At 32.4% G+C, this 18,537-nt stretch overlaps 3 protein-coding genes across 4 annotated transcripts; 2 read left to right on the top strand and 1 right to left on the bottom strand.

Moving 5' to 3' along the window:
* Positions 1 to 574: 574 nt before the first annotated feature.
* LOC137810269 (light-mediated development protein DET1) lies at positions 575 to 7,334 on the top strand. Of its 2 annotated transcripts, none has more exons than XM_068611449.1 (12): positions 575 to 727; positions 1,572 to 1,675; positions 2,221 to 2,651; positions 2,770 to 2,998; positions 3,749 to 3,892; positions 4,804 to 4,872; positions 4,983 to 5,039; positions 5,265 to 5,345; positions 5,439 to 5,603; positions 5,739 to 5,834; positions 6,599 to 6,698; positions 6,901 to 7,334. In XM_068611449.1, the coding sequence occupies exons 2-12, from the start codon at positions 1,604 to 1,606 to the stop codon at positions 7,038 to 7,040; spliced, it is 1,584 nt and encodes a 527-aa protein (XP_068467550.1). In that variant the 5' UTR covers positions 575 to 727; positions 1,572 to 1,603; the 3' UTR covers positions 7,041 to 7,334. The 2 variants fall into 2 exon arrangements, with proteins under 2 accessions (XP_068467550.1, XP_068467549.1); XM_068611448.1 differs by having other exon boundaries at positions 3,719 to 3,892.
* A 748-nt stretch (positions 7,335 to 8,082) lies between these two features.
* LOC137810277 (uncharacterized) lies at positions 8,083 to 10,746 on the bottom strand. The gene is made up of 3 exons (XM_068611457.1): positions 10,171 to 10,746; positions 8,751 to 8,973; positions 8,083 to 8,643 (listed from the first exon to the last, which is right to left on the bottom strand). The coding sequence occupies exons 1-3, from the start codon at positions 10,351 to 10,353 to the stop codon at positions 8,264 to 8,266; spliced, it is 786 nt and encodes a 261-aa protein (XP_068467558.1). The 5' UTR covers positions 10,354 to 10,746; the 3' UTR covers positions 8,083 to 8,263.
* Positions 10,747 to 12,911: 2,165 nt separating this feature from the next.
* LOC137810275 (uncharacterized) lies at positions 12,912 to 16,657 on the top strand. The gene is made up of 3 exons (XM_068611455.1): positions 12,912 to 13,419; positions 15,626 to 15,883; positions 16,263 to 16,657. Exons 1-3 carry the CDS (start codon positions 13,030 to 13,032, stop codon positions 16,449 to 16,451), a joined length of 837 nt encoding a protein of 278 aa, XP_068467556.1. The 5' UTR covers positions 12,912 to 13,029; the 3' UTR covers positions 16,452 to 16,657.
* The last annotated feature ends 1,880 nt before the right edge of the window (positions 16,658 to 18,537 follow it).

The raw sequence follows: 18,537 nt of genomic DNA, 5'->3' as shown, positions 1-18,537 counted from the left end.
TTAATATTAGTTTATACATTTCTTTCAGTTTTACTCATTAAAAGAATAAAATCGTGACAAAATAATGATTTTAACACTATCTAATAATATTTAAATTAAAAATAATAATGAAAAATCACTAAAAAGAATAATAGTCTGTAAAATGAAAAAGTTCTCCATAATATGTATGAATATTCATAAAATATCATGCATAGGATCCTGCTAAATACTTTAAATACTCCTTATTACACTGCATGTTTTTTTTTTTCCATAGAATCCTTTTTAAGTATTAGTAATGGTTTATTTATAACTGCAATTGGCATCTTACTACGATTTTATGCAGAACAAAAATTAAAGGAAAAATGTCGATCCATATTCAATTAAATTCATTTATTGTTATCATTATATCATATTCCCTTTCCACAGAATAAAATTATTATTATTCACACGATACCATTTTGTGGTGCACCTTATCCTAAAAAATGGAGAAAGAAAGAAAAAGGAATGAAAGGATAATTGTGGTGCTTAATCATCTTTGCAAGTTGCAAAGGAAGCGCAAAAGGGAAATAAATAGAGATGAACGCATGCAGTTGACGTGGCATCTTCAAACTCACTTTGTATTTACCCAAACCCAACCCTTCAAAACCTCAACAAACTCAACACAACACAAAATTCTCACTCTCATTCTCTCTCGATTCTACTCTTTTCTCTTCTCTTCCGTTCACGGCGCTTCTCACTGTGGCCACCGGTAAGCTCTTTCTTCCGCCGCGCAATCTCTAATGCTCTCTCATTCCGATTCTTATTCTAGGTTCAATTTTCCGAACGCTAATTTAACTCGCTTTATCCGTTCAACTTCTTTGCTGAATGTGTGAAAATGTTATCGAGTTTTGAACTAGGGTGAGTTGACTGTTGAATCTGAATTCTGAACTGCAGTTAGGTTTCGTTTCGTTAAGATCCACCTACGGTTGAAACTGAATAGTGTATGCTGATGTTAGGATTTAGGTGATGATAGCGTCTTCAATTTATATTAGCGAAAGAATGATAGTTGCGGTTACAACGCACTCTAGGATTCGGTTTGAGGTTCCTCAACCCTAAACTATGGCCTGTATAATTTTTAGCACTCTTAACACATGTTTCACACACTCTAGATGACTTAGATTGGCCTTTTCTAATCCTGCTTTTCTTAGGAGCTTCTCAACAAACACATGTAGGGCAGAAAATAAGGAGGTAAAACAAATCAGTCTTTTGTCGTAAGTTGAAATCAACTCATTCATCTCAATTTTTTTTAGAAACACTCGGCTAATTTTTCAGAAGTTGAAGGGCGTGACTTGATTAGAATATTTTGGAGAAGTTTGATAGATTTTATCTTCCTATTTCATTTTTTATAAATCAAGCATTTCCGCGTTCAAATGTATAAGTTAGTCGTCTTGTTTTACATACTTTGTCATTGACTTGTTTTGGATAATTTTGATTTGAATACGCAGGCTGTGACCATATTTTTTTAATAAAACTTTCATGAAATGATATTAAAAATAATAATTTTATAGAGATAACTACTCTGATATGAAAATTTCATTATTCTTGGTTTCCAGGGTGAACCTTTCCGGTTTGTGGACACGCTTTAATGTACAGAAGCAGCAATATTGTGGCGAGGATTTTTAATCGTCAAATTCGCACTCCTGCTCCTGGCACTAGTGTAATTTCTCTCACTCACTACCAATAATATTTATTGTTGTTTTTTCTGAGAATTATTACAAGTGTTGTCTTCTTTAACCGCTGTTTGGTTTATTATACTGAGCTACATTATTTTTGTAAGTACTTCGGAGACAGGTATTGTCCCTTGTTATTTTTTTGCTGAAGGGAGTGTTAAGAAGAAATTGCACAATGATTGGGTTGTAAGTTTTAATTGTAAGAAATGTGAACATACCTGGTGAACTATAACATGAGTGAGGGAAGATAAACAAGGTTTTTCTTTGTTACTTTTTTTTTTTGTATTTAGAGAGGTTGGACAGTTTATTTGATTCCAGTTGTGTTAATCAGTGTCAAGTATAACCTGATGTTTTAAGGTGGAAGTTTGAAATGCAAAAGATATATATGATGTGCCAATTTGGAAAATTTGCTTCCACTTTATCTGATGGACAAACTAGCTTAGTGCGAAATTTATGAATTTGTTGTCTTGTTCCTCTGTTGAAGGAACCTGAATTGAATTTAATTTTTGCAGGTGTAATTTAATTCTTGCAGGTTCATCATGCTCGGCGTTTCTACGAAAATTTGGTACCAAGTTACACAGTTTATGAGGTTGAGTGCCCAGACCATTGGTTTCGTAAATTCACCGATGATGGACAGTACCTTGTAAGTTTCAGCAGAAATCATCAGGAGCTGATCGTTTATAGGCCGAGATGGCTTTCGTTTTCATGCAAAGATGAAGATTGCGATAAACATGATTTGCCACCTAGAGCTAAAAGATTTGACAGTTTTTTCACTCAACTGTACTGTGTACCACTTGCTTCTTGCAATGAACTTATATGTAAAGATTTCTTTCTTTACTTGGAGAGCAAGCAATTTGGACTGTTTGCTACTTCAACGGCCCAAGGTCATCATGAGGCACCTGCTGTTGGAGGAGCTGTCCATGGTGTTCCTTCAATTGAGAAGATAACTTTCCACCTCTTGAGGTGCGTACTCATCATTCTTTATATTCGATTTTGTTGTTATCTTCAAAATAACAAGACAAATCATACTCTGATCAATCTGGGTTTATATGCTTTCCTCATTTCTCACCTGTTGAAATAGACTGGAAGATGGAGAGATCTTGGACAAGAAGGTCTTCTGTAACGACTATGTTAATTTAGCCCATAATATGGGTGTCTTCTTGTATGATGACCTATTGGCAATTGTATCACTTCGCTATCAAACTATACATGTTCTTCAAATTAGAGATTCTGGCAACCTTGTTTATGTACGGGCTATTGGGGAATTCTGCCGTGAAGATGATGAGCTTTTTCTCAGTTCAAATGCTCAGGTCAGTAAGCTTTTGGTATTGACTTTATTTTAATGGTTTTGTTGAGCATACCATTGCATAGATTGTCATGGATTTTGAGAAAAAGAAAAATGTCATAACATTTATTTCTAATTAAATATTCTTACAAGATCAGTTAGTGGAACTGGGACATGCTACAAGAATGCATGGGTTCAAACTTCACAGTTGAGTCCACCCCATTTTTCATTCCCTTACCCCCTCCCTTCTCTTGGGGCTTTCCGTTGGCCTCCCCTACACCTCAATAGTGGTCCTCCCTTTAACTAAAATAGTTATTTTAAGGGTACTTATACAATTCAAGGGCATGACTTGGCGTTATGCTGGCTTATGACTTAGAGGTCATAGGGTCCAATCCTAGAAGCAACATATCTGCTTGTAGGGTTAAGGCTGCGTACTTTTACCCTTCCTAGACACCACTCTGGGTGAGAGCTCTTGTCCTTGTACACTGGGCTGTCATTTTCTGCTTTTACAGTTGATTTTCTTTTAAAATCACCGGGATAGGTAACATCTTGGGAATTATTTTCAATTCTGTTTCAGTGGTTCAAGTTAATAATTTTGTGATCATCATTAATTGTCTCTACATCCCAATCATCCTTTATAAATTATGAGGCCATTCAGGCTCAATATTGATAATTCTGAAGGTTTTGTGGCATATGTAAAGAGCTAAACTAAAAAATATAGGCCAATCACCAATCATTCTAACAGGGCATGGCATTTTTTGACAAAAATAAACAGCACCAGTTTCCTGGAAACCACGTTGATAATCACATGCCTCAAGGCCAGACTAATCCGGAGAATTCTTTTCTGAGTGGAATAAAACAGCGATTGCTTTCATTCATATTCCAGGGACTATGGAATGAAGAAAGAGATGAGACATTGGTTGGTCTTCTAAATTTTCTTTTTATTGCTGTACAATATTCTCCTTCTGTACTTTATATAGCTACTATTCTATGCTTGATGTGTACAGTTCTTATATTATATTTGAAGGTTATCCCCCTCCCCATCTTATGCTGAAATTCTTTCCTTTTGCTCTTCATAGCAATTGCTTTAAAGATCTCGCGTCTTATATGCTGTCACTTCCCTTTGAACATTGTTTGTTGCTCTACATCCAAATTTCTGTGTCTTCACAGGCATATAAATGTGCAGGAATAGGAACACGTGACCTTTGTTTAATTGTTGTCCAACACAGTCATTATTATTGCACACTCACATCTTGCATTAATTTAAAAGGAGAAATTACAATGAAGGATTGTTGGTAAAATTATTTCCATTTCAAGAATAGTTAACCAGACAACCAGTTACTCATGTTCCAAGAGTGGTTACTGAATAACAACCTATTGACTTTATTAACCACCTGTATGCTTAATGATTCCTAGACTATAAACACTTTTACTATTCCTTCTCCCTAATTTTCCGTTGTCTGCATTTCTACGTATCCCATCACTATTAGGACATTTTCAAGCATGAGTACGCATATGGATAAGGAAATATTCTAAAATGTGAAATGCCAGGCCTACATATTGCAGCAATGCCTTTTTATAATGACAAAAGAAACGATTCTTTGTGTATGAGTGTGTAGGCAAACATATATGTACCTTTTTAAATGTTTACCCCTTCCATTTTTCCTAATTACTGTTTTGTAATTTTTTCTGTCTTTGATTTCTGTGTTTTGAAGTTGTGGGTGTACACGACTTTGGCTGTTGTGTGTATACGACCTGAGCTCCGTATCTTTCCAATTTTTTTTACAATGTAGAAATTAATTTTTTTATTATTCCCCTCTCATCTACCAGAGGATTCAAGGGCTTAGGAAGAAATTTTACTTCCACTTTCAAGATTATGTTGATTTGATTATCTGGAAGGTAGGGTCTTTGACACATTTTATGCATCTTAAATGACTTTGTCACAGCTTTATCATCTCAAGAACATTTGCTAAAGAATGTAATATTACATCTATTCAACTTGTGGGCAGGTACAATTCTTGGACCGACACCATTTGCTAATCAAGTTTGGTAGTGTAGATGGAGGGGTGAGTTCTCTTTGTTCCTTTTCCTTTGAACTCTTTGACTCCAAGAATGATTTTTTGCATATTACAATTTGGTATAGATAGTATAAAATGGGCCATGGCTCATGTTTAGGCGTTTATCTGATTAAACATTTCAGAAAATTACAACCTGGAGATTTGAGTGGAATCATTATGCTCTATCGAAGTAATATGACAACTGTGTTAATCTTTCATGCTTTCATGCCTCAGGTGGCACGAAATGCTGATCACCACCCTGCTTTTGTTGCTGTATATAACATGGATACAACTGAAATCGTATCATTTTATCAGGTACATTTGTTTTTCATCTGGTTCTATTTCTTTTTGGGTTCCTATGCGCTGGTCTGTTGGAGTTTTTAGTGACTCAGTTTTACATCTTACCAGAATTCAGCAGATGAGCTTTATCTGTTGTTTGACCAGTTCTGTGACCACTTCCACGCAACATCAAGGAATTTAATGTATATGAATTTCATATCTTCTCATTCAAACAATATCCATGCACGGGAACAGCTACGGAGCATAAAAGATAAGGCAAGCAACCCTTCGCAGGTAGTGAGGTTTTGTTGGTTGTATCCTACTAATCACTCTCACCCTCTGTCCCTCCCTTCCCGGACTAACGGAAAGCTAAGGAGTTCTGAATATATATATATATATATATATATATATATATTTGTTGTTTTGCAGTTTGTGAAGAAGATGCTTGCTTCTTTGCCTTTCAGCTGTCAGTCTCAGAGTCCTTCTCCTTACTTTGACCAATCTCTTTTCCGGTTTGATGACAAGGTTTACTATAGATGTTTGTTTGCTTCTCTATTTTCCATGCAGTGACCAGAATTCTTTTTAATTAAATTTATATATTTGGGACAAAGTTGGGTATATACTTGTGAAAGTGGAGTTCCAGCTGTTAGATGAGCATTAATAATTAATATTTAGTTGGAATGGGGAATCACACTGAGGTCCACCTTTGGAGAAACATCAGTTGGAGTTGTTGCTTAGGGCCTGTCTTTTTATCCTGTTCTGTAAGGTATCATGTTGAATGCCCATTTTGTCAATGTTAAGGCTTTTAGACATGTGGAAAGAAATTTGAAGCTTAGTTTCTTTTGGTGGAGATGGCGGCAACCTTTGCAAAACCGATATTGCCTCCTAGTATCTTAAAAGTCATATAGTTATTGGAATATAGATTCTAAAGGCTGATTACTGATGTAGAGATTCCAAATTTATTGAAAAAAACGGCTGACCGGGAGGTGTAGATTTTACTTTGAATTACTTTTCTTTTGCAAGAATGATTTTCTATGGTTAATTTATGTGGGAAAAAGGGGATTGGAGGGAAGAAAATTTGACATGCTTGTCGTTGTTACCCCATGTAATAGGGGGTTGTTTGTATACTCGCATTAAACATACGAACATGCGCAACTATCTGCAAGATGTGCTAAATAATGGATGAAAAAAATTCTCAGTCGTTTAAATAACTTTTGTTTCTCTCCTTTATAGTCCACACAAATTTACGTTTTTTCACGTGTATTTTTAATTCTTGCCCATCATTGCAGCTGATTTCTGCAACTGATCGACATAGGCAGTCTACTGACCATCCAATCAAGTTCATTTTGAGGAGGTATCCATATTCTCTCAAATTTAAGATCAAACCAGGTGCGCTTTTTCTCTTGTTCAACCTTTTATTGCTGTCTAAACTTAAAAATGACGAGGCTCCCTCACTTTCGAAAGTAAAACAAGGGATGGGATGTGGGTTTTCTCATTTGGATGAAGCGTGATAGAGTGAAATGCATGGGTAATTTTCCACTCAATTTTCATCTGCTTTCTGAACATGAACTCAACAAACTTCATTAATTAGGTCCTGAAGCTGGTTGTATGGATGGTCGTGCAAAAAAGATCTCTTCATTCCTTTTTCATCCAATTTTGCCCCTTGCCCTCTCCGTTCAACAGACTTTGTTCTTGCAGCCTTCAGTTGTAAATATCCACTTTCGAAGATGAGCGTAGAATTATAGATTGTGAAAAATGAGTTTAGATTTACTTGTCTTCCACTGCTGAATCAAGAGAAAATGTACTTCAATCAGGTTCTAATGATTGCTGTGACAGGAGACGTACTTTTAAATTTTGGTCATTTGATTTTAAAGTTTAGTGGTTGTCTTATGTCAGAAATATAGCATTACTTACACTCTTATTCATTTCCTGTTAAGATTTTCAAGAAAGCTTTGTTATCTGTCTACGAACTCACCATTCATAATTTATTATTTTATGACATCAATACATATTCTATTCTTGTAACTTTGTTTAAAAATGTTAAACTTATTACTGAAAATTTCATCATTTAAAGAGTATTGAAAAACTCTTATTTGCAATAGTAGGTTGGTTGTCTCCACTCCTCAGCATTGCAAAGATTTCCTTGTACACCACTTCAACTTTTCGTGTTACACGTTATTTCAAAGATTCTATTGCCTTAATATGAAATATATTTATTTATAGGTTGATCGTTTTCATATATGGTCTATAATTTATAGTTTATTTAATTTAGTTTTTATTAAAATACTTTGACTTTGAAACACATGTTAAGATTAACACTTAAATCACGTAATTCAAATAATTTTAATAATAGATTACAATTTCGAAAGTCCTTAAAATTTCTGACTTTTAGGACGTGTGATCAAAAGATTGTACATAAAGGTCTAATATGATTTATTTGAATATACTTTCATATAAGAAAATTGAAGATCTTGATCATAGAAGTAAAAATGTTTCTTGGATCATAAGAATAAGAATTAAAAAATATTTTTTTATTTATTTTGAAAATATATATTTTACTAACAATTAATAAAACATTAATTAAAGCATGAGCCTCATAATATTCTTGTATTAAAATAAAAACTGTAAAGAGATCTTAAAGGTAATATGATAGAATGAAATATACATTTTTGTATAGTAAAGCTGAATAAAAAGTAAATTAAATTAGTTATTTCTTTGAAGAATTTGATTAAAAGTTTTGCGGAATAAACACCTCAAGAGGAGAATCACAAAATATTACTATATGATATATTCTATTGCTAGATAATTATATTACATCATAATCTTGTACCTAAAGTAAAGAACACTGAAATGGATGATCTAATGATACACTGCTCCACTTGGGCATCAACTCCTACTACTAAAGAATTCTCTAAGATCAAAATTCAGTAATGGAATTGAATATTTTTTCAAATTCAGGTTACCACCACAGGTGTATGAGCTCCTGAAATTCCAAGGTAAGATTGAGTGGTATGTGTACCAAATGATTTATTGTTTAATGTTTGATTGAACTCTGCCCACTTCATTTTCATGAAACTACTCTTCCTCCACGGACCCACGTGCATTTTCTTCTCCTTCATTGATTTCTTTGCAGCATTGCACATCACTCGAATAATGGCAGTCAAGAACTCTGGTTTTCCAATATAAAATTCAGGCAAACACGACACCAGATCCTGGTAATTTTCACTCGCTTTTGCAATCTGAAACTGTTCTCTCAACTCCAATTCGATCAGGATACGAATCTGATTCTTCTTTGATGATGTATTTGCAAACACTTCAATATATTCATGACACCCTAATGCATACAATATATTTCATTAAATAAGCTTTGTTTCTAAATAACATTCAAATTTGGAACATAGATATATAATCTTATGCTAATCAACTATTAATTACATATACCTCCTGGAAACTTTTTTGTGGTTTCCCATTTTGAAACACAAAGGTTTGTAGTGAATCCTCTATCTCTGAGCTTAGTAACAATTTCTCTTCTCAAACAGGTGCTGCAATCTAAAAAGTTAGCCTTATAGCAGCTGCAGAAATCTGAACCCTTCACCTCTTCTATGATTCGACCAACCTCTCGTCTCAATTTTGAGCCACTTTGACTGTAATGCTCCAAAATTTCCTAAACAAAATCAAATCATTTTACTTTTTCTTATAAAAAATCATTACACAAATTGAAAACACTTTCCATTTTTAACACACTGCAATCATAGACCTCTACTATTTAAACATCATCCTAACTTTCATACTTCATTCTAGACACAATTGCAAAAACACACTATTAGACAAATATGACAATTGTGTTTCAAATGCCCCCACCCCCTTTTGTTTTCTAGATTTTAAAATAATGTATCACACGTTGATTCAATCAAGTAAACATCTTGTTTCAAAAAAATAAATCATTTGTGGTAGAGATCATTTTTAGGAAAGTAATCACATATTTTAAAAAACCTTTCATAAAATTAGTAAAATTAAGCAGTTATTCCTCAAGTAATTTTTAATTATAAGATTTTTTTAGCTATCAACTCAATTTTCAACTAGTTATGTCAAATAAATCTACCTATATACAAATTAAATAAACATACCTATATAATAATTTTCATATCATATAAGTTTAAACTTCAAAGGAATATTCGATACTTTAAAAGTATCAAACAATTGGTGTAATATGAATTTTATTTAAAACAGATAAAAGGAGAAATATAGTGAATGGCCACAATTAATATGTGGTACAACTTTAGCAAGTTGCCATTGATCACGACCTTTGTTAAAGAATATTCTTTCTACCAATATTCTCAGTATCAGACAAAACCAATAATTTCTGTTACTTTTTTTCTGAGATTAGTTTATGCAGCTACTCAGCTGAAAACCAGACCAATCATATTGCTAATCAGAATGAATATATTTGTTGATGATGAAGATTGAAAACAATTTCATTCCATATCTTATATATAGTACACAACCCCTTCACATCGAGATCGACAGTTCGAGTGTGAAACAATATATTATAGGATGGTCCAATAACAGGTGTCCTAATAAGCCAAACAACAATCACTATAATAGGTTCAAAATGACCCTAATACCATATTAAGAAGTGAATTTTAAACTTAATTCAATCTCATAAAATCGGTTTAAAAGGTGAGATTTACACTCACTTATATAATATAAAATTTCTTACTCTCTATTGATGTGGATCTTCAACCTATGTTAAAATCAATTTGGCCAAAAGGGTATTTGGATTTGATCAAACTAGCAACTAAACCAGACACAGTTTCTTAATGAATGTTGAAAAATGGTGTCTGTGTGTATATGTATGTACCTGAAGCAGTGCGACCTGAGATTCCCAATACAAAGTCCTCTGGGATGAATCATCAGAATCGCTGTTGTCTTGCCACCATAGATCCTCCTCCACTTGAAGCTCTGATTCATTGGAAAAATTGGAATGGTAATGATAATATTGTTCATCAATGAACATAAACACTTGCTCTTCCAAGCTGTCCATGCTAGCCCTTTTTTTCACTCTTCAACTGCACCAGAGATTAACTCCAACCTTAGTTTCTGTGTGCACCAGTTGCAATAACAAATTCAGGAACAAAATTTTATTATGTTGGTGTGGAAGAAGAGATCATCAAAAAACAATGCTCTTCTTACAACAAAATCAACATCTTGTGGACGTATTTATAGGCATAGATGCATGTGGGGTGTGTGTATATGATGATACCATCAAAATAATGGACATGCATGACCTTAGGTTACTGCTACCATCCAATTGCCATTTCTTATTGATGCTTAATTTTACCCATCATCATTTTTAGAGAGACTAATTTCATCTATCCAAGACAAACTTATCCACCCACAATTTAGAAAAATCTCTCTTCAAACAAAACATTTTCTTAACCACAATAATTTGCTACCATAATTTAAACATTTAATGATGTGTCACTATACTTTACCACACTTTTATTTTTTGGTATTAAAGGAAATAGTAAAGATTTTTTTTTTAATAATAATAAGGGTTAAATATGTTTTACGTGTATTACTTTTACATAAAAATTAGTTTTCGTCCTTAATCCAAATTTTAGACCTTCTAAATATTTATAGTAAAAATTTATTGAAATGTGTTTTTTAGTTTTTTTTTAATTGACAAATAAATCTTCAATGTTATTGTATTAGGATCTTAGAATATTCATGTTGACTTATTGATTAAATGAATATTATAAAAAAAATATTAGTAAAGATTTATTTTAATAATTTAATTACTATAAACACTAAAAAATACTAAAAAATCTAAAGTTTGAATTAAATAAAAAACTAATTTCAATAGTTTATATCAGCCTAACCTAAGTAGAAACACATTTAATCATTACTATTATTAGTCAGAAATAACATTTATATTTTGAATTCTCCACTGATATAATAGCTTGCTCTTATTTAGTGGTTGATTCTGGTTTGTTTCTTGGGATATAAATTATTCTATTTTCTTGGGTTGTTTCCCTTTTCCAAAATGGCCAAAAGTATTTAATCAGGGAAGAAAATATCTTTTACATTTATGTTTGATTAAAATGATATTGATGTATGTATGTATATATGATTGTGATTGAGGGCTCTGCATCAATATCAAATTGTGTGGTGTAGCTGTAGGAAGTGATCATCATCAACCACCATCATAAACCAAAATATCTCTTCTACACTTATACCAATCTCAACTTAAGGACCACTCTACATTTTCTGAGCAGATAACAAACTTTTTTTTTATAAATTGTCTTAAATATTTATAAATAAGCATTTTTCTGTAAGATAAAAAAAAAAAAAAAAACTTTTCCAAATGCAATCCACCTAGGATTTCTCTAACAGCTTTTGTTACTTGTTAGTGAAAAAAAAGGATGTGTTCGTGCTATGGATTAAGATTGGTGTTATAGCTAACATCAAGAAGAGAAAAAAAGAGTACAATAATTACAGAGTGGTCCCGTGCCATAAACTGACCTAAAAAACTGATAAAAATGCCCTAATACATTGTTTCCCTTATCTAGGTCATTGTCAATGAATTAATTTAAATCTTTGAAGCACTTAAACATTTGGGTGGAGACTGATTGAAGGAATAAGATATATTTTGTCCTTGGATTGGCTAAGTTAGAATTAATGATGTACTTTGGAAAGGAAATAAGTGAGGTGATAGAATATGTGATTTATGAAAGTTTCTCTCCTCAAATTTCTTATTAGTCACTTCTTATATTAGCTTTTGTCTTGAGAGTTTATACTCACATTCTTTTGGACCTGGTCAATTTAATTCCAAAAAAATTTAAACTAGTAAGTTTGAGTCAAGTTGAATAAGTTAATATAAGGAGATAAGTTTTAGTTGCTATTTATTTTAATTTTAAGTATTTATTATAATTATATAATTTATGTTATTATTGAAAATATATTTGTGAGGTCATGGACCGAGTACAATGGTATAGGTTTCCGTCAATATTTAGGATATATCTCAAAATTGATTACTTCTTGAACTTATCAGTCTCATTGACTTATGTCTGAATCTGAAAACTGTGAGATCATAAGTCGAACCCAATAATAAGGTGAAAACGATCTTCATGTCATTCTTTTAAAATAATGAAAAATCTCCTTTCCTTTTGATTTTGAACAATGAGTGCAAAGATTATAATTAATTTAATAATATGGGTAAGAATGAAAATATATGAAAGAGAGATAAGAAGAAGAAATGACCTGATCAAAACATAAGAACAAGTTGACTAAAAACATTATTTTTTACTAAACAAAATGATAAAGATACTAACAAATCTAATGTTTTAGAATAAAAAATATTCTTCTTAAATTATAGAAGGATACTAACAAATGTAATGTATTAGAAGATAAATGAAGAGCCTTTATTGCAATAACAGAGGGAAAAAAAACTAAAAATGGAACTTAAATTTTTTAAATTTCTAGAAATATAATTACACTAAAAGTTGTAATGTGAAATCCAGCAAAAGAAATAATAATGAAATAAGCATGGATTAAGGTTTTTGAGTTATAAAGTATGGTGTGCAATTAGTTTAGAGAAAAGAGATGTGGCTAATAAACTCACTTCATGATCCTCTCTTATCCACACATGCAAATGCAATGATGTTGATGATGATGATGTTGCACCACACTTCACTTTCTCTCTCCAAACCCAAAATCCATGGCTGCAAACCCTTTCCCCCTTTCATGCTCCAAAACCCACATTCTCCGTCTCCCCGCCCCTCCCAAACCGCCCCTTCTCTACCGCCGCCACGCTCTACTCTGTCGCCGTTACCGTTACCGTTACAGTTACAGTTACCCCTCTTGCACTCCTTCACTCAAATGTAAAGCGGCCCAAGTTTCCGTCGCCGAAGAGTCATCGGCGTCCGGTGACAACTGGGTTCCGGTGGTGCCGCTGGCGGCGCTGCCGAGGGGGGAGCGGCGCGTGATCATTCAGGACGCGGATACCATACTGCTGCTGTGGTACAAAGACCAAATCTTTGCCATTGAGAATAGGTCTCCTGCTGAAGGCGCCTACACTGAAGGCTTGCTCAATGCCAAGCTCACCCAGGTCACTTTCACTTCCTAATCCATCCATTTTTTTTTATTTTTTATCAGAAGGTGTTTTGTAGATGTAACAAAAGATTAGGAAATTTCATAGTATATAGTATATAAGTGGGTGTAAAATTCCCCTTATAATATAAGCCTGTGGTATAAGTTTGAGTTAGGCTTAAATCCATCAGAGTAATTTTGATTTTATCCTCGTGATTGTTTGTTAGACTTATCAGAGGTCGGTATCGGACAATCCGTATTATATTGTCCCACACACGATTTGTCACTCTCAATGTGAATAAGTGTGTTTAAGATTCTACATCGACTATAAATTAGAGCATTTTATAGTATATTAGTTGGTGCAAACCTCACTTTATAAACTTTATAAACCGGTTTTATGAGGTTGAGTTAGACTTAACAGAGTGTTCATGAATTGGAGAATAAAGCTATTGTAGAGATGTGGTATTAGTAATATCTCATGTGATCATGTTGAATGTGGAAATTATGCTGTCTCCAAATTGATTCATCAAACTACATTTTTCAGGATTTTTGTATCTGCTTTCCCATTCTCCCTGTGAAAGAGGAAAAATGGTGTCAGCATCACTCACCAATTAACCCTAGAAACTAAAGATTCTATTTTACATGTAACATATTCCAGGTTATAACTATTGACTTGGTCCTTATAGTTATCCTCCCATATTAAGTTGTTTGTTATTATTCGAGAAAAAAATTTAAGTTTTAGTCTTTATAGGACAAAATTGTAAGTTTTAGTTCTTGCACATGAATGAAAGTCAATCTTTGAAGTTCGATGACTTCAAAATTGGAAAAGTAGTACCCATGTCTAATACTGATTCTCCTCAAATATTTCCAAATAGGTATCCAAGTTTTTCTTTCTAAGATATGGTTTGAATTGAATGGTATCTGAAAATCTTGCCTTAAAGCTTCTTGAACAATCATATTCGTACTTATGTCATGAGAAAAAGGACTGAATATTAGATTTGTGGACAAGGTTGAAGGATATTATTGTATAAATAATGAGACAAGGTTGTGGAACATTAGTGGAGATATGGTGTTGAGCTTCTTAAATTGGTTGATGAACTAAACTTAGAAGTTATGTTTGTTTAGTTCTGGATGATCATAAGGCATCTCCAATGCAAGACTCTTAAATTTAAAACCTAGATCTTATAAGAAACTCTTTTTGTAAATGTTGATGTGTTATGGTACAGGTTTTAAAATTAAGGGTTTAGGGTTTCAAAGGTAAAAAGAAAATTAATTTTTTATGATCACAATTTTCTTTGTGTAAATTGGGATCATCATAGTTATGAATTAATGAGAAAGGGTCAATATCTCTTTATCACTATTTTGCATCTATACAAAATATTTTTTAAACTTGAGAAAGTTTATTTGTCCCATATTTGTGTCTTATCGTATCTGTGTAACCAGGTTTATATAGTATGTAACCAAGCTTCATAGAAGTTAAGTCCTGATTTCCCCTACTAACATCGGAAAAATTGATAAAAAAAATTCACTGCTAAAAGTAACTGTTCAGAGACTAAAAATTATAGTTCCTCATACAGGGACTAAAGCTTAAAAGTATGGCAATTATAGGGACCAAATGAATAGTTTAACCTTTATAATGAAACATGAGATGACATGTAGCACAGACACTGACACGGACACGGAGAACACGGGGACGGATCTATATATATATATATATATTATAATTATGAATTATAAAGATTTATGTACTCAAATATGTTTCGGATTTTTTTTTAGCAGAAAGATGTTTTTCATGGCTGGTTCAAAATGATTTGTTCCTTATTCCTATAATCATAATAAATTTATACAATAAGTTTGAGTTTTTAGAAAATTAATGTATTTCTTCTTTTTAAAATTGTGTTAAAACCGTGCTAAAATTGTCAGAAATTCAACAAATATTTTTTGAATTGGACACTTCACCGATACGTGTCCTACGAGTGTCTGAGTCTGATACGTGTGTCCAACACGGACACGCTATTTAAGAGGAGTGTCTTTTTTTGTTTCCAATGTGTTGTGTTAATCTGTTTTGGGACATAAAAGAAATCTCTTTTAGCATTATTTTGAATCAATTGGCTGTTGAGTTAAATGGTTAATGATTTACCGTATTTAAAAATCCTACGATGAATGTGTTCATTATTAGTCTTGCTTGACTGATAATGAGATGATCTCTTACAAATATTATGCAGGATGGGTGCATAGTTTGTCCAACAACTGATAGCACATTTGATCTGCGAACCGGAGATATCAAAGAATGGTATCCAAAAAACCCTGTTCTGAGAGTTCTCACACCCTCTTTGAGGAAACTCTTTACCTATCCTGTGAAAACAGATGAACAAAATATCTATATCAGCCTGAGAAGTGGCAAATCCGATGCTTCTGCTGAAATTGTCTTCAGTGGGAAAGCTCAACCTGGTGTAACAGCAAGTGATGTCAATGTTGAAGAGGTAACAACTGTCATTATAAGAAAATCATTCAATAGAAACCAGTTTTAGAAACCATAAATAATTAGTTACTATATTGACAAAATTAGATACTATTTAATGATAAATAATTTCTAAATCGGTATCTAATTAGATACTAAGGTTTTAGATACCAACTTTAGAATCTAAAAACTTAGGTAGCTAATTAGATATCAATTTAAAAACTATTTATCAATAATAGAAACTAATTTAGATACTAATAACTTTTTTAGTCTCTAAAATTGGTTTTTATTTAATGATTTTCTGGTACTGTATATAACAAACTGATAATTAATCTGCACCGATGCTATTACACTACATGGCTGTCATTTTCACTTATTGACTAGTTGTGTGACATGGTTAGGTTAAAATGGTTATTGATGAAGAACAAGAGGGATTTGGTTTTACTGGGAAGAACGAAATAATAAACGGTAGAGCAGCTGTTATTGGTTTCCTCCTGTTGTTGGATTTTGAGCTTTTAACAGGTAAGGGTCTTTTAAAGGGAACAGGTTTCTTGGACTTCTTATACTCAGCTTCTAATGCTTTCAATTAGACATCATCTGTGTTATATCAGCTATGAAAATATTCATCTCATCCTCAGCAGAATTGACATTTCCATTTTGTATGTCCTCTGTCTAGTGTTGTATATTGTGAGTTTAGATCTTGGTAAATGTACAACTTTTTGTTTTGTGTTTTGATGTTACTCTCTGTATACCATACACATTTTTAAAGGTCATAATTGTCAGTGACATTCCAAAATATGGTCTTCTTCTCCCTTTTTGTTAATGGCTTTTTTCAAGTAGGATGCTCAACCACTGCATTTCTTCTCTGGGGATAGTGGATCATCATCAAGTGCTTCTTTGGTTTGTGATAGAGACAGAATATGGCTAATTCTCCTGCACCAGATTAATTCTGATATGCATCCATCATTTTTTTTAAATCCCAAATTGTCCTTGTCATTTTTTTCCGGATTTTCACATTCAGGATGAAAAAAAAGCTTCTGGATCTTAGCGTCTAGAAAGCATTCCTGTGCTGCAGATGTCATATCCGAAAGACACATCTCAGTTCCAGATTTGCATATCCATAACTATCTTATTTATGTTGTGGATATAGATATCCACAAGAGTAAGGGTAAAATAGAGTTCTGTACAGTGTTGGGTGCAAATCACTATTGATCAGCAGGAGAATTAGCCATAAAATATAACTCAACCCATTCATGTGTTTTGACCCAACTGTGTAAGCTTTTGGAACTGATGCCTTTTATTCACCAACAAAAAAATTCACTTTTAACTACAAAAGGACTATATTACTTTTTAATTTGTTTTCTACTATAGAAGATGTGTATAGGAATGAGAGTTAGAAAGTTGTTTTCAGTGTTTTCTGTACAAAAATTTCAAATGGGGAAATATGTTGAAAATAATGTGACAATTTTGTGATAGAAACAAGAAAAACAAAAGAAAAAATCTTAAAAGAAAGGGTCCTTAGAATTTGATCCTTGTCATTCCCTTTCTTTGAAGTAAAAAGTTGAATTTTAGCCCTGGGAAAGTTGGTCTGTGCATTATTCAAGCTTAAATCCCAGAGAAAAGAACTCTTCTAAGAGTTGTGTTGTGTTACAGATGTAATATATAACCATTATGAAAAAGAAGTATTGTTATTTTGATTGAGAGAATTCTTTTTAATATCTCTTCACTTAATAGAATTCATTATGGCTTCAAGGTTTCGTAGCTATAAAGCTCGAACACGTCTTTTAAATGGTGTGTCTGTGTCAGACACATGTATCGGATATCGACATTTGTATTACACTCGTAAGATATGTATTATTGAAGTGTTCAATTCAAAAAATATTTGTTGAATTTCTGACAATTCTAACACATTTTTAAAAATGAGAAATATATTAATTTTCTAAATTCAAATTTATTGTATAAATTTTTATTATGATTATAAAAATAAGAAACAAATCATTTTGAACCAGTCATGAGAAATATCTTTCTGTTATAAGAAGAAAAAATATATATATATATATGTAGATAAATTTTTATTGTTAATTTAAATAATTTATAATTATATAATATATAGATTCGTGTCTACATATTTTACATTTTAGAAATTATATATATCTTCATCTCGTATTAGTGTGTATTAGTGTTAGTGTCTGCACTACATAATTTCGTAGTTAATAAGTTTGTAAAAAAGAGATTCATCTATAATATTTTTAAACAGCACTTGCTAATTTTCTTGATCAAACAAATGGCTACCATGTGTTTGAAGAAAAGTGATATTTTTATGAAAGATTTTTTAAGGCAGGAAAGGAGTTCTATTTTGTTGTCAAAATGGACACAAATTGCTGATTTGGATTCGAAATAGTTGGTCATATCTAATCATAAAACGATAAATTTTCACTTTTTTGCGTCCACCAAAACGTGTAATGTGCTTCAGATATTTGTTTTTAGATTCATTAGTTTTGGAACCCAAGTTGAACTCTTCAACCACTATTCTCTTCACACAAATGTCTTCAAATAGATTAAGGTTGACTTTTTAAGATATTCTTTTACAATTTTTGATTTATGAGAACTAATTTTTGTAACATTTTTCTTACTTTTTTTAAAAAAAATAAAGTTAAAATTAGTCTATATAAGTTA

This window comes from Phaseolus vulgaris, chromosome 2 (assembly GCF_000499845.2).
Source record: "Phaseolus vulgaris cultivar G19833 chromosome 2, P. vulgaris v2.0, whole genome shotgun sequence".
Taxonomy (NCBI): domain Eukaryota; kingdom Viridiplantae; phylum Streptophyta; class Magnoliopsida; order Fabales; family Fabaceae; genus Phaseolus; species Phaseolus vulgaris.
This window is presented reverse-complemented; position numbering and strand designations above follow the sequence as displayed.

What these genes read in the sequence shown, in the direction of transcription:
- LOC137810269 (XM_068611448.1), top strand. Translation starts at nt 1,604, where the DNA reads ATGTACAGAAGCAGCAATATTGTGGCGAGGATTTTTAATCGTCAAATT. An exon ending in AAGAAAGAGATGAGACATTG is followed by an intron (nt 3,893 to 4,803) that starts GTTGGTCTTCTA and finishes CTCATCTACCAG; the next exon opens with AGGATTCAAGGGCTTAGGAA. An exon ending in AAATCGTATCATTTTATCAG is followed by an intron (nt 5,346 to 5,438) that starts GTACATTTGTTT and finishes ACATCTTACCAG; the next exon opens with AATTCAGCAGATGAGCTTTA.
- LOC137810277 (XM_068611457.1), bottom strand. Translation starts at nt 10,353, where the DNA reads ATGGACAGCTTGGAAGAGCAAGTGTTTATGTTCATTGATGAACAATAT. An exon ending in CTCAGGTCGCACTGCTTCAG is followed by an intron (nt 8,974 to 10,170) that starts GTACATACATAT and finishes GATTTTGTTTAG; the next exon opens with GAAATTTTGGAGCATTACAG. An exon ending in CACAAAAAAGTTTCCAGGAG is followed by an intron (nt 8,644 to 8,750) that starts GTATATGTAATT and finishes TGTATGCATTAG; the next exon opens with GGTGTCATGAATATATTGAA.
- LOC137810275 (XM_068611455.1), top strand. Translation starts at nt 13,030, where the DNA reads ATGGCTGCAAACCCTTTCCCCCTTTCATGCTCCAAAACCCACATTCTC. An exon ending in TCAATGCCAAGCTCACCCAG is followed by an intron (nt 13,420 to 15,625) that starts GTCACTTTCACT and finishes AATATTATGCAG; the next exon opens with GATGGGTGCATAGTTTGTCC. An exon ending in GTGATGTCAATGTTGAAGAG is followed by an intron (nt 15,884 to 16,262) that starts GTAACAACTGTC and finishes TGACATGGTTAG; the next exon opens with GTTAAAATGGTTATTGATGA.